At 35.7% G+C, this 14,365-nt stretch overlaps 1 protein-coding gene across 2 annotated transcripts in view; it reads right to left on the minus strand.

Annotated features, from left to right (window-relative positions):
- zgc:113516 (uncharacterized protein LOC541449 homolog) overlaps positions 1–14,365 on the minus strand; it is a 91,045-nt gene that overhangs the window by 30,227 nt on the left and 46,453 nt on the right. For both annotated transcript variants that reach the window (XM_052597043.1, XM_052597042.1), the window contains exon 4: positions 12,272–12,420. In XM_052597043.1, coding sequence (XP_052453003.1) covers positions 12,272–12,420 — 149 coding nt within the window. The remainder of the gene's footprint in view (positions 1–12,271; positions 12,421–14,365) is intronic.

The following is a 14,365-nucleotide window of genomic DNA, read 5'->3' on the forward strand; positions in this document are numbered from 1 at the left end:
AGTAAAATAAATAAATAATAATAATAATAATAATAATAAAATAATATATCTCAAAAATTCACATTGTTTACATTTTTTAATTTTTCTTTACTTATTTCTCTATGGACACTATGGACCTCAAGAACCATAGTGCTCTGTTGTTATTAAGAGAACCGAGAGAGAAACAAAAGAGAAAATTACGTGTTCTCCTCTTACCCTAAAAAGCAGACTATATCATAATATATACATGGATTTCTAAAGACTTCAATAACATGACCCAAACTTTGGTGACAAATCTCATATAAATCTCTAATTCAATTATTAACACATGAATAATTAATGAAGCAACAGGCATTTGAAGAACATTTGTTCATCTTGCAATCATCTTTGTAAGCATACTGAATTGTTATATTATAAAAATCACATCAATTAAAAAAAAATTCCATATGAATAATATTTTGGTCATTTTGGGTCTCTGAATAAAAACTGGTGTATCAAGTATGACCATTTTTTTTATTATTATTATTAAATTTTGTCAAAAAAAAATGTTGGACTATTTTGAACTATTTCAAGCTTACGTGACTAATATATAATTCCTTGTCCATGTTGGTGGTTTTCAGACTATGCAATCCTCTTTAATATGGCATATACCCAGTTTCTGACCCCCGGGGGTTTGTTAACTTAATTCCAGGTGTCTAGTTTCTTTCCCATGTGTTGCATGTCCCCATTAATTTAGTAATTCCATGTACCTGTCTGATCCTCGTTATCCTGTCTTTAAAACCCATGTTCTTTCAGTCTGTGTTTGTCAGGTCTACAAGTCAGTATGTGTGTCTTCATATGGTCTTCCATGATGGATTTACCCCTGTGTTGGATTAATAAAGACTCTCTTGATTATTCTCAACTCCGTGTTCCTTCCGGCAGTGTAGAGTGACAGAAGACCTGACCTAAACAGTTTAAATCGCGTGTCTCCCCTCCGTTTGTTTTCTGCTTTTACTCAGTCCTTTTTCTTTCTGAAGGAGGGGGCAATTCTCTCAAGAACCATACGAGACTGTTCCTACTGTAAGCTAATATCACCAACTACCCGGATGATGCGCTTTAAAGTGCCCTATAACATCAGCCTGAACTCCGAGTGAAGAGAGTTGTCATCTGAAGATGGTTCCTGGGAGGAATTTGCCACCTATGTGGAGTGGACCCTGGTGAGAAAAGGGTCAAATCCCACCATCTGCCCAATGGAGGATCTTGCCATGTACACTCCAGGACCCCAAAGCCCAGCCCACCATCTCTTCGATGTGCGGAGCGTATGCTCGAACCCACCGCTGATGGAGAGCTACACCGCCTGCCACGAAGGAGAAAAGGCATGGACAGGGTGAGCTCGGAGAGGAGCTCACCCCCCTGCACCGCGGCTGAGGGTGAGCTGGATGTGGCGTGCCATAATGGGGAAGTGGATCTCATAGACTAGGAATCAAAACTAGAAATTGAACCCATCTCCTCTCTCCGTTGTCTTCGCTGTTCCTGTCCAGCCCTCCTTCGTCCTTGGTTTCCTTGTCCAGCCCTAAGGGGGCTTCCAATTCTCCAGAGCTCCACAGGACTGCCATCTCCCAGCATCGCCGGGGTCTGAATCTCCATCACCTCTGCCTCCGAGGCCTGGACTCCAGGGCTTCAGCTCCAGCATGGCTCCTAGCTCCCTCCTCTACGCCATGGCCCAGTAGTCTACAAGCTCTGCTTGGCTCCCTCATTCCTCCGGCTCCGCCTTGGTCTGGTGTCAACCATCCTGTGCCTCTTGTCTTTTTTAAATACTTAAACACTTCTCCATATACTCTTGATTGCATTACCCCATAACCTAAAAGTGTCTTTAGAGATATAATATTAACTCCCATCAGTTCCAGTTCTTGGAATATATATACAGTGGGGATCGAAAGTTTGGGCACCTTTGCAGAATCTGTGAAAATGAGTAATTTTCAAAAAATAAGAGAGATCATACTAAATGCATGTTATATTTTATTTAGTACTGTCCTGAGTAAGATATTGTACATAAAAGATATTAACATTTAGTCCACAAGACAAAAAAATTGCTGAAATTATTAAAATAACCCTACTCAAAAGTTTGGGAACCCTTGGTTCTTAATACTGTGTTCTGTTACCTGATGATCCACAGCTGTCTTTCTGTTTTGTGATGGTTGTGCATGAGTCCCTTGTTTGTTCTCAACAGTTAAACTGAGCAGCGTTCTTCAGAAAAATCTTTAAGGTCCTGCAGATTCTTCAGTTTTCCAGCATCTTTGCATATTTGAACCCTTTCAAGCAGTGACTTAATGATTTTGAGATGCATCTTTTCAGACTGAGGACATTTGAGGGACTCAAACACAACTATTTAAAAAAGATTCAAACATTCACTGATGCTCCAGAAGGAAACGAGGTGCATTAAGAGCTGGGGGGTGAAAACTTTTGAACATGATGAAGATGGCCATATTTGTCTTATTTTGTTGAAATATAATTTCTTTCCATTTAGTTCTGCCCTTCGTAAGCAACACAAGATACTTGTATGTTTCCCGGTACACAAATTAAGTACAATTTACCTTGATCTTCAAATTCCAAAAGTTTTCACCCCCCAGCTCTTAATGCATCTTGTTTCCTTCTGGAGCATCAGTGAATGTTTGAATCTTTTTAAATAGTTGTGTGGGAGTCCCTCAAATGTCCTCAGTCTGAAAAGATGCATCTCAAAATCATTAAGTCACTACTTGAAAGAGTTCAAATATGCAAAGATGCTGGAAAACTGAAGAATCTGCAGGACCTTAAAGATTTTTCTGAGGAACGCTGCTCAGTTTAACTGTTCAGAACAAACAAGGGACTCATGCACAACCATCACAAAACAGAAAGACAGCTGTGGATCATCAGGTAACAGAACACAGTATTAAGAACCAAGGGTTCCCAAACTTTTGAGTGGGGTTATTTTAATAATTTCAGCATTTTTTTTTTGTCTTGTGGACTAAATGTTAATATCTTTTATGTACAATATCTTACTCAGGACAGTACTAAATAAAAAATAACATGCATTTAGTATGATCTCTCTTATTTTTTGAAAATTACTCATATTTTCACAGATTCTGCAAGGGGTGCCAAAACTTTCGAGCCCCACTGTATATATATATATATATATATATATATATATATATATATATATATATATATATATATATATATATATATATGTATATGTATATGTATGTATGTATGTATGTATGTATGTATGAAAGAGTGTCCTGGGTGCCTTGTCTCAAAAAATTTGATTGATGAGGATCATAAAAGACACCTGTTTGGACTCCCCCTCCCCTCCCTGTACAGCCCAGTTACCTATATATGAACATGAGAAGGAATTTTGTGTGTGTGTGTGTGTTAATTAAAAACTTCCCTTATACCATTTTCACGATTTCACATTTTAATATTTAAAAAAGCACATAGTTCCCAACACAGACATGTTGAAATTTGAAAATGTGAAAATGGTATAAGGGAAGTTTTTAATTAAGGTTTTAAATACACAGTGCATTTTAAAAAAAAGGTTATAAACATAGACAAAATGGAAACAATGTAATGATTGTTTTCATACTTGAAAAGTGTAAAAACAGTGTTAAAGTTGTTACAAATTAAATAAAAAGAAAACTAGGTTACTGGTTATTTATCTAAAACAACCAAACAAGTCAAAAACTACCAGATACGTTCATTAAGCAACACATGGAAAAGATGTGAGAGCTTGTAGCATTACAATTAGGTTACAGAGTTTTATAGCATGTGTACCTTACCTTAAACTAAAACAAAAAAAGAAGTGAATGTAAAGCAATGATACAAACCAAAAGTTGGCGTTTGTCACGATGGTAGAAAAAGTTAAAACAAAAGAAAAAAAGATGGTAGGCATTTACGTGGATCTAAAATTAAATACATCAGTCAAGATAATTGTCAAATCTATGATGTACTCTACCACTAACTAAAATTGTAAAAATCGAGACTGTTACTGACAGAGTTATAGAAAAGAAAAAATATTTCCCAGCAAAGTGTTACGACGTCTAGATCAACTCAAACTAAAAAAGAAGCTAACGTAAAGCAATGTTACAAACCAAGAAAGTTGGCGTTTGTCAGGCTGGGTGAAAAGTTAAAACAAAAGAAAAAGGAGGTATGGATTTACGCTGATCTCGAAGAAAATACATCAGACCCTGTCTTTAAAACACCAACACAAGAGACTTGTCAAAACTATGTCATACTCTACCACGAACTACAATTAAAAAAATAGAGTTACTGACATAGAGCTAAACAAAAGAATAAAAGATCCCCCAGCAGAGTTTGACGTGTCTGGTTAAATCGACCTCACAGCACGCTGACACACTCAGAATGCTTACGTCCGGTCCCACTCAAACCACTTCTTCTTTGTTTTGACGCAAAGCTTTAGGTGCATTTACAGCCACCTACAGGACAGGAGTGTGGAGCATTGGCCTTAATGAAAACTAACTCAAACATAAGAGATAAAAGAAATACAAAAATAAAATAAATAATTTATAATAATAATAATAAACTTGAATAAAAGTGATTACTTAAATCCTGTTTATCAACTCTTTGAGATACTTATTCATTGAAACATTTCTATAGTCACATCTTTATTTAACATTTTCTAAAATGAGATCAGATTTATTTTTATATTAAGTACTTCTGTAAGTTGTAATAGTTCGTTTTCATATCTTTTACATTTTATTAAAATAGGTTCAACTGTTTCAGGAAGATAACATTTAACACAAAGTCCAGACACATGTTTTTCCTCTTATAAATAATGACTGATTAAGTGCAATGGGTTAAATTCTACGGCGAGATCTTCCTTTCTATCCCCAAAATTCTCCTTTCATTTCCAGCTGTTCTTTGAATATTATAGAAAATGCTGTCCTTTATTCTCAACAGCCCGTTTAATTTGTCACATATCTTATTATGTTATTATAATTTTTTTTAATTAGCCCTTTTATTTCTAATTTACACATTGGAGTATTGAATTCAATGTCTGACATTTTAATGTTTTTATCTGATTCACTACTTCATTACCTTCATTACCTATATGTGCAGGTATCCGTACGAAATTAATATTTGTTTTTGTTTGTATTCTGAACAAACTCTGTAAAATGACTGACAAAATGTCTTGTCTAGTTGAAGATTCACCACTCTTTAAACTTGATAGTACTGAGAATGATTCTGAACATATGACTACATAGGCATATTAACGTGTTCAACCCACTGAAGAGCCAAAAATATGGCAATCATTTCTGTAGTATAATCTGACAGATGATTAGATGTTCTTTTTGCTATTCTATACCTAACCCCTTGGAACATATGTGTCCTGTTTCAGGATCGTTAGATCCAACTGTGTATATGAGTTACTTTAAAACTAGGTTAGCCTATATGATCTTTATTTTTCATCTAAACAAAAGTCCTTGTTGTTTTATTTTATTTTAATAAACCACTCACACTTACTTTAGTAGCCTAAATCCATTAATATGTCTTTTATTTTGTCAATATCAACTTCTGGCACAAAATTGTACATTCATAAATGTATGTTTTTTCAAAACTCCCCATGTTTAGTGGCATTTAAAGAGGAATTTGTGATGTATTTGGAGACGTTAAAAGGAATGAAAAGTCCCAAAGCAAGATTTTTGTATTCTTCATTAGAGGACTTTGGTTTCTTAATGTGAAAATCTCTTACTCCAATACTTTATCTTTATTTATTTTTTCTTAAGTGTTGTTTAATTTATTTTACATTTATTTTGTTTTATGATGTACAGTGTGAACGAAAATTGAGTGTAATCTTAGACCATATTTGTAAATCTACCAGTAATGTGTGCCTTTCTGTGTTAATGTTCAAAGCAGCCGATGTTTTTACTTTAAAATTAGGTTAACTTATACGATTTTTCTATTTTAAAAGTCCTTCTTGGAAAAAAAGTGTTTTTTTATTTTATTTTAATAAGCCACTCACACTTACTTTAGTAGCCTAAATCCATTAATATGTATTTTATATTGTCAATATTAACTTCCGACATTGCTATTTCAGTTTAAACCCTGTAGACGCATTCAAATATTAAACAGGAATGAATGTAAGTCAAGATGTTATTTTCTGGCCAAAGAAACTTTTACAACATTACACGAAAGGCTAAATATTTCATCTCAAGTAGTGCATAGGTGTCTGGGGCATCTGATGTCTTTGTGTTTACTGTTACGACCATGTCAGCGAAGACTGTAAAACATTTAAAGGTTTTCGGGGATTGCAACTCGACTGTAAACCAATTAGTTTTGCCGGGGTTCTGGCATTGTAAATGATCGTGCTGCAGGTCAGCTAAAGTTCAAAAATGATCTTTCAACCTCAACATAAACGTACTGAGAATGTAAACAAGTACACAAACTCAAGCATACAAATCACAAATACATGTAAACACACACACCCACACAGGTAAACATACAGAAAACATGAACATGTAACCAAACAAATACAAATATACAAACAAACAAGTACATAAATACACAAACAAACAAAATAGGTCACAAACACGAAAATACCTACTGTATATTAGATTGAAAATAAGTTGTCATAAGTTTTTTTTTTAAACCAAAAGTGTTTGTTGTTACAAATGTCTCACAGAAATGTATACAATAGATTAGACGTTCTTTCTCGCTTTACAAATGGTGTTGTTAATAATGCTGTTTAAAATGGTTTAAAAAAGTATTCTTTTTGGCAAGTATCTTGTGCTGGTGTTTTAAAGATGGGGTCTGATTTATCAGCGTAAATCCATACCTCTTTTGTTTTAACTTTTCACCCAGCGTGCAAACGTCAACTTTCTTGGTTTGTAACATTGCTGTACATTTACGCTTCTTTTTTTAGTTTGAGTCGATCTACCGGAGAAGTCGTAACACTTTGCTGGGAAATATTTTTTATTTTGTTTAACTCTGTCAGTAACAGTCTCATTACAACAACATACCATTTCTTTGCCCAATCCACAACCTGCTTTACTGCTTTTTTCATTTTCTTTTCCAGGAATAAAAAGTTTCACCCCCTAAACCATAACGCTCCATCATCTGCATACAATGACCTGCTCACACCAATGTCAATATTAGAAAACAATTAATTTATTATTAAGTTAAAAAGAATAGGACTGCTTACACTACCTTGATGACTTCCGTTCCCTATTGGAAGAACCCGAGAGTATGCAGAACCCACTTTCACTTGTATTGTTCTTCCAAACAAAAACTTCAATATACATATATATATATATAGTTATACATTTTACCTTTAATTCCCATTCTATCCAGTTTCAATAACAAACCCTCTTTCCACAATATACCATAAACACACTTACTACTGCCTTCTTAACTTAAGCCTTGCTGATTTCATTTTCCAAACATAAAACCGAATCCATGGTATTCCTCCCTTTTCGAAAACCACTCTGATATGCAGGAAACAGGTTCTTGCTCTTAATAACATATGACCATTCGTTCCAGAAGTTTGCAAATATTGGAAGTCAGAGATATGGGTCTATAATTGATTGTCTGAGATTGATCTTTTCCTGGTTTGGCAATCGGCACCACAGCCCCATGCTTCCATGTATCAGGCAACTTCCCTGTTTCCCAAACCATATTCCTTGTATCATATTTAATGACACATCTGATAAATGTTTAATCATCTCATAACAAATATAATCTTTACCAGGAGTAGTCTGTTTAATCCCCACCAATGCTCTTTCCTCTTTTCATCTCATATAATGTGACATCTGAATCTAGTGTGCCTCCATCTGGATTCTTCTTTACAAATATCTGAGCATTATCCATCACACACTGTTCCCTGTTCCTCCTCATGTCCTCTGACACATTCGCATTACTATGAACCTTAACAAATGTCTCCACTAATATTCCAGCTTTATCACTATCACTATCAGTTGCTGCAATATTGTTGTTGTTAATTAACACTGGAATGCTAGTATTCATCTGAATTCCTAACCATCTTCCTGTTCATACCCCACAGTTCATTAATTTCAACCCCAATTTTTATTGCAATTTTATTGCAATTTTATTATCCAATAATTTTTCTTTGCCCTTCTAATTTCTCTCCTCACTATTGCCTTAGCGCTTTTATAATTAATCAAATTATTTAAAATTAAAATTGTTACAAACTAATTCACTGCAATTTGTCATTCCACAATGGGACCACTTTTCTTTTGATTTTAGATTTGTTTTTGCCAATTCCCTCCTCTGCCGTACCCCATTCCTCTGCTGATCCCCCATTCAGCAGTCTTAAACTCCCATCACAGATTTCTCACCACTTCCACATTTGTTACGTTTTTGCATTATTGACACACTGTTTTCCTAATGAATGTTGTTCAGTTGCTTTGACGCAATGTATTTTGTTTAAAGCGCTATATAAATGTGACTTGACTTGACCCCAATTTTAACAACAATAGGAAAATGATCACTTCCTATAGTACTTTGCTTGATTATATTCCATTCACACTTTCCAGCTAAATTGTCAGACACTAACTGTGATGAGGGGGGCAGGGCTGAGAGCCGTGGGATCGAAGCGAGGCCGGTAGAGTGATTGGAAATCAGCGAACTGATGCTCAAAATATGTCTGCTACCACGCTACTTTATTACAAGAGTATCGTACTGATCCAGGGACAATAATTTAAAATAATAATCATTTAAAAATAATATAAAAATGCTGTGTAGTCCATAACAGCCTACTATAGACAGCCAGTTTTACTCACTGAAATATTTATTTGTCATAAATTATTACTTCATAATTGTATTAGAGTCTTACACACATGCTATACAGATAATAGAGTCGTGCATTATTTTGAGTGATGACTGCTATTATAAGAGTGGCTTGATGGAGCGCAGGAGATGCAGATAACATGATATTGACCCTTAAGAAACTTTCATTAATGCTGTCACGTAACAAATCTGTCCAAATATAAAATGAAATGAATAGATAATTTCTACATTGAAATAAAAATGACTGCACAACTACTATAAATTGCGAATCTAAATAATTGGGAATCATTAAAAAAATTATGATAAAATAAAAACATGTATCTATTATCTGTTTCATGTATCTATTATAACATTTATGTAGTTTTGTTTGCTTGGCTGTTTCCTTATAAAAGTCCAGAAATTTGTCAAGTTTTTCGTCATGTGTTGTTTTAAATTATTTGACGTCATTACATTGCCGTCTTGCCACCAGCCAATCACTGCACTGCGGATCATGGTTTCGAGTATGGATACATATCCCCTTTTAAGCCAACACATGAACGCGCAATTATCTCAGATAACTCAATCCAGCGATACTAATCATACACAACAGGTGTGTTCGAAGAACCCAATTAGCCGGATCATGATTAGCATGATGATATCATCTTGGATGTGTCATTTGATCTCGGATGTAATGAGTGACATACGAAGAATTCAGCTAATTGGGTTCTTCGAACACACCTGTTGTGTATGATTAGTATTGCTGGATTGAGTTATCTGAGATAATTGCGCGTTCATGTGTTGGTTTAAAAGGGGATATGTATCGATACTCGAAACCATGATCAGCAGTGCAGTGATTGGCTGGTGGCAAGACGGCAATGTAATGACGTCATATAATTTAAAACAACGAAAAACTTGACAAATTTCTGGACTTTTATAAGGAAACAGCCAAGCAAACAAAACTACATAAATGTTATAATAGATACATGAAACTTAGTAGATACATGTTTTTATTTTATTAGAATTTTTTTAATGATCCCCAATTATTCAGATTCACAATTTATAATAGTTGTGCAGTCTTTACATTTTTATTTCAATGTAGAAATTATCTATTCATTTCATTTTATATTGGGACAGATTTGTTACATGACAGCATTAAAGAAAGTTTCTCAAGGGTCAATATCATGTTATCTGCATCTCCTGCGCTCCATCAAGCCACTCTTATAATAGCAGTCATCACTCAAAATAATGCACGACTCTATTATCTGTATAGCATGTGTGTAAGACTCGAATACAATTATGAAGTAATAATTTATGGCAAATAAATATTTCAGTGAGTAAAACTGGCTGTCTATAGTAGGCTGTTATGGACTACACAGCATTTTTATATTATTTTTAAATAATTTTTTTAATGATTATTATTTTAAATTATTGTACCTGGATCAGTACGATACTCTTTTAATAAAGTAGCGGTGGTAGCAGACATATTTTGAGTATCAGTTCTGGTTGAAAAGAAGCGATCTAATCCTGTTTACATGAAATAAGCTGCTCCCGAGCAGGTTTAAGCTAACGGACCTGTTGCTATGACAGCAGCTCCGGGATGAGCTTCGAAGAACCAAACGATCCAAGATCACGTCAAATCGTCAACATTCAAATCCAGCTAACTGAGTTAGCGACATACGAAGAACAGGCCCCAGGCCTGGAGTTTAGTTGTGTTCGGTTTTTGTTTGTGTTTTTTTTTGTGTGTTTTGTTACTAAAGTTTCATTTTGATTGTCCGCCGGTTCCCGGCGCCTCCTCCTCACGAAAGAACATTCACACCAATATTTTCCAACACATTTTAAAAGTCAAATTCTCACATGAATTGTAGAAATTAATTACTTTATAACTATCCCTTCCCATACTTCCACAACTACCAATTCTTGCTCCACATCTCTTACACCATTTCTAAACCCAAATCCTTGTTTAATGAAAGTAGCTACCCCACCTCCATTCCCTTGTTTCCTATCTTTCTGAATTATTATAGTATATCCTTGTAAAGTAAAATTCAACTGTGGCTTAAGCCAAGTTTCTTGTATACATATATCCAAGAAAGCAAGCAGCCCAGATATAATATGTTCCTTAAATTCTTGAACATTTGCAACAAGACTTCTCGCATTCCACTGTAAATTTATAAATACCGTTATTAAGATCCACCACATCCTGATTGTGAGCTTGTTACTTATACTTTTAGATTTTCATTTATCATGTCTACAGAAATACCCTTTATCTCAAAATAGTTTTCAGCTGCACTGATTATTATCTTGATTCTTTCTGTCCGGCAATCAGTTTGAGCAGAACAGTTGACAACTCCTGCCATAAACGACACAAATTACACTTTGTCTGTTATCTTTAATATCACTGTCTTTTCCTCAGGTTTGCTTTTCATTCTTTGTTCAGGTAATGTAACCTACCAACTTTCTTTACTGCTTCAGAATATGATATCCCTTCATTGAGTCTTATTGTCTGAACTTGTGCCGCCTGCTTCCTCACCTTACATCCTCCATATCCCACACTGTGCTCTCCTCCGCAATTACAGCATTTGGGACAAATTTCTTGATGAGTGATTACTTCCATATTCATGCTCACTCCCGCATCCTGCACATCTCTGTTTACACCTGCAAACTGCCGCCACGTGCCCATACATTTGGCATTTATAGCAGCTCAGAGGAGGAGGAATATTTGGCCTGACCATATAACAAAATTAACAAAAACTAAGTAGTATTACAAATATTACAAAAACTAAGAAGACTCTGCTAGGTAGCTTATTTCCATCAAAGTGAATCATGACAGAGAGACTTTTTAAAAAAATTTCATTGTTTCTATTGCACTTCAATCATTTAACATCAGACACTGTCGCTCCTGTTACATTTTCTTAATTTTTTCAACTTGAACATCATGATATACTCCTGAGATTACGCCTCTGCCCTGACTTTTGTCTTCTGGAATTGAACAAATAGCTTTTTGTCCTAGAATCGAGTTTAATCCTAGAGCAACTTTTTGTAGTCTTTTATCATTACAAAATAACAAAGGTCTATCTTCTCAATATGAAACCGATAGAAACAGACCTGTTTAAATGGACAGGTGAAAACGATGAAAGTGGAGACAGCTGGGTGCAATACACAGGTGTGCAATTAACAGTGATGAAGGGACAAAGGCTTGTGGGAAATGTAGTGCCTGCAGTGGGGTGACTATGGGGAAGTGAGACCACTAGTGGACACCCAGGGAAACACAGACCAGACACTGTGACAAAAATAAGAATTTGAAATCCCTTGCCCAGCTAACTAAGACCTCAGTTTGTGTGTGTGTGTGTGTGTGTGTGTGTGTGTGTCAAACAGAGATAGAAAGAGAGAGCAAAAGAAACATGAAATGTTGACTCAAACCTGACAAGAAACTCAGTAGCAGACCTCTTTCATATGGCCAAAACTTCAATTTACACCTAAGAAAGGCATAATTAAAACAAACTCAAACTTCACTATTCTAATAAATGTTATTCACCTTCTTCTTGGTTATAGATGACATTTTTAGTCAGTAGGTCATTGTGACACAGTACTACTGGAGAGTTGATGAGGGTAAGATGACTCTTCAGTTCCTCCATCTCTTTGATGATGATTTTAAGGCTTGGTATCTCCACATGGGCACTGGATCTAAAGAACACAAGTGTGATAAATAGTATTATTGTCGCTCTACTTCATTTATGTTTTGATAATTTTTCAGATTTATTTTATTTTTAAGCAGATGCACTGTTCTTTCTTTTGGCATGTTTCTTGTTCATACAAATGCTGGTGATGGCAAAATGGATGAATGAATGAATGAATGAATGAATGAATGAATGAATAATTGCTGGCAGGAAAAGAGTTTATTGTGAAATACACATTACTTTACTACAGTAATTATTAAACTACAGTAATCGCATTGTTACGCACAAAATAAAAAAATTTTGATACATTTTTTTTGTAATATCTCCTTTGTATTTCTTACCACTAGATGGCAGACATGTAGTACAGTAGGTGGGCATCCAAAAAATCGGTTCTACCACCGCACGTTCTGCCGCTGCGGCGTCTGCAAAAGTGCAATTGCAGCTTTTGGCCGCTGAGTGGCGCTTTAACCATGTTATCAAACAAGTGTATCAAAGCACATTTTCGCAAATAGACATCAGTTTTGCCTAGCTGATGTGTTAATATGACAGCTGCAGTCATGGAAAATGTAAGAAAAACACTGTAGTTATAATGTTATATATTTAATATTCACAGATGAAAGTTTGGTACTTATGAAGTTATGTGCATTTTTTTAGAATGCATTCAAGCAGGAAAATTTCAAACCTGTGCCTGAACCTGTGCTTATATGTTCTCTAAGCTACATGGTATTAAACCATATTTTAGATTTGACACATTTAAAAGGTGTGCAGTATTATTTATATTATATGAATTATGTGTTATATTATTCAAAAGAAATAGTGGTTTACTTTGCATCGGAGCATTAATAGTAGTAGTCTATTTTAGTGAGCTAGGCTACATGGATTAATATGTAATGTCAATATTTTCATATATTAGGCATATATTTTAATTGCTATTTCAAAATCCCTTTAATAAAACAACATGCATTTGTTTTATTTGTTTCCTGTCCTTTATTTTGACATAATTTCTTTTTTGTTGCATGTTTTATTATTTCCTTTATTTTAGTAAATAGTGAGGCACTGTATAATTTCGTTCCCATTATTTATGCTGAATTAGCCTAAAACAAGAAACAAATAAATTAGTCCTCCCTTACGAAAAATAACCATGGTTTTATTATAGTAAAACTGTAGTAACCCATGTTTTTTTTGGCGTATTGACTGCCATTTGTAAAACCACAGATTTACTACAAATACCATGGTTAAACTATGGTTAATATAGCAAAACCATGGTTAATTTGTGGTTACCATGGTTTAACTACAGTAACGTCTCGGTTACGTATGGTAACCCTCGTTCCCTGAAGGAGGGAACGGAGACGCCACGTCGGATGACCGACGAATATGGGATATCGCTTCGATAGACCAATCTACTTCGAGTGTAAACTAAACGAGCCAATGCACATTGGCATGCAATTATTGCATCCAGCTGCCGCTGATCACTGCGTGAGTATAAGAGGGCAGCAGGTGCAATGCATACCAGTTTTTCGCTGAGGAGCCGAGCCGGGAACCCGGCAGCTCAGCGGCGGTACAGCAACCATGGCGACGGGACGTGGCGTCTCCGTTCCCTCCTTCAGGGAACGAGGGTTACCATACGTAACCGAGACGTTCCCTTTCAGTCGGTCACTCTCGACGCCACGTCGGATGACCGACGAATATGGGATCCCTATCAAAGCGCCATGGGTGCTGCCCCTTCCAGTGCCCTGTGCGAGCCGCCTGCGCCCCTATTAGGTGTAGGCCAGGGCTCAGAACAAGTAGCTCCACTCACCATTGTCAAAGCACTACCTCACTGGGTGAGATTGGATAACACTGGGAAAACGTACCCGGTCCGCTTGGAGCCGGGACGCTGCGGAAGCCCCATCCTTCCCGAAGGAGGTCTCGGAGGCAAATACACATATAGCATCCGTTTAGGAGTATACGTA

Source organism: Carassius gibelio, chromosome B25 (genome assembly GCF_023724105.1).
Source record: "Carassius gibelio isolate Cgi1373 ecotype wild population from Czech Republic chromosome B25, carGib1.2-hapl.c, whole genome shotgun sequence".
Classification (NCBI taxonomy): domain Eukaryota; kingdom Metazoa; phylum Chordata; class Actinopteri; order Cypriniformes; family Cyprinidae; genus Carassius; species Carassius gibelio.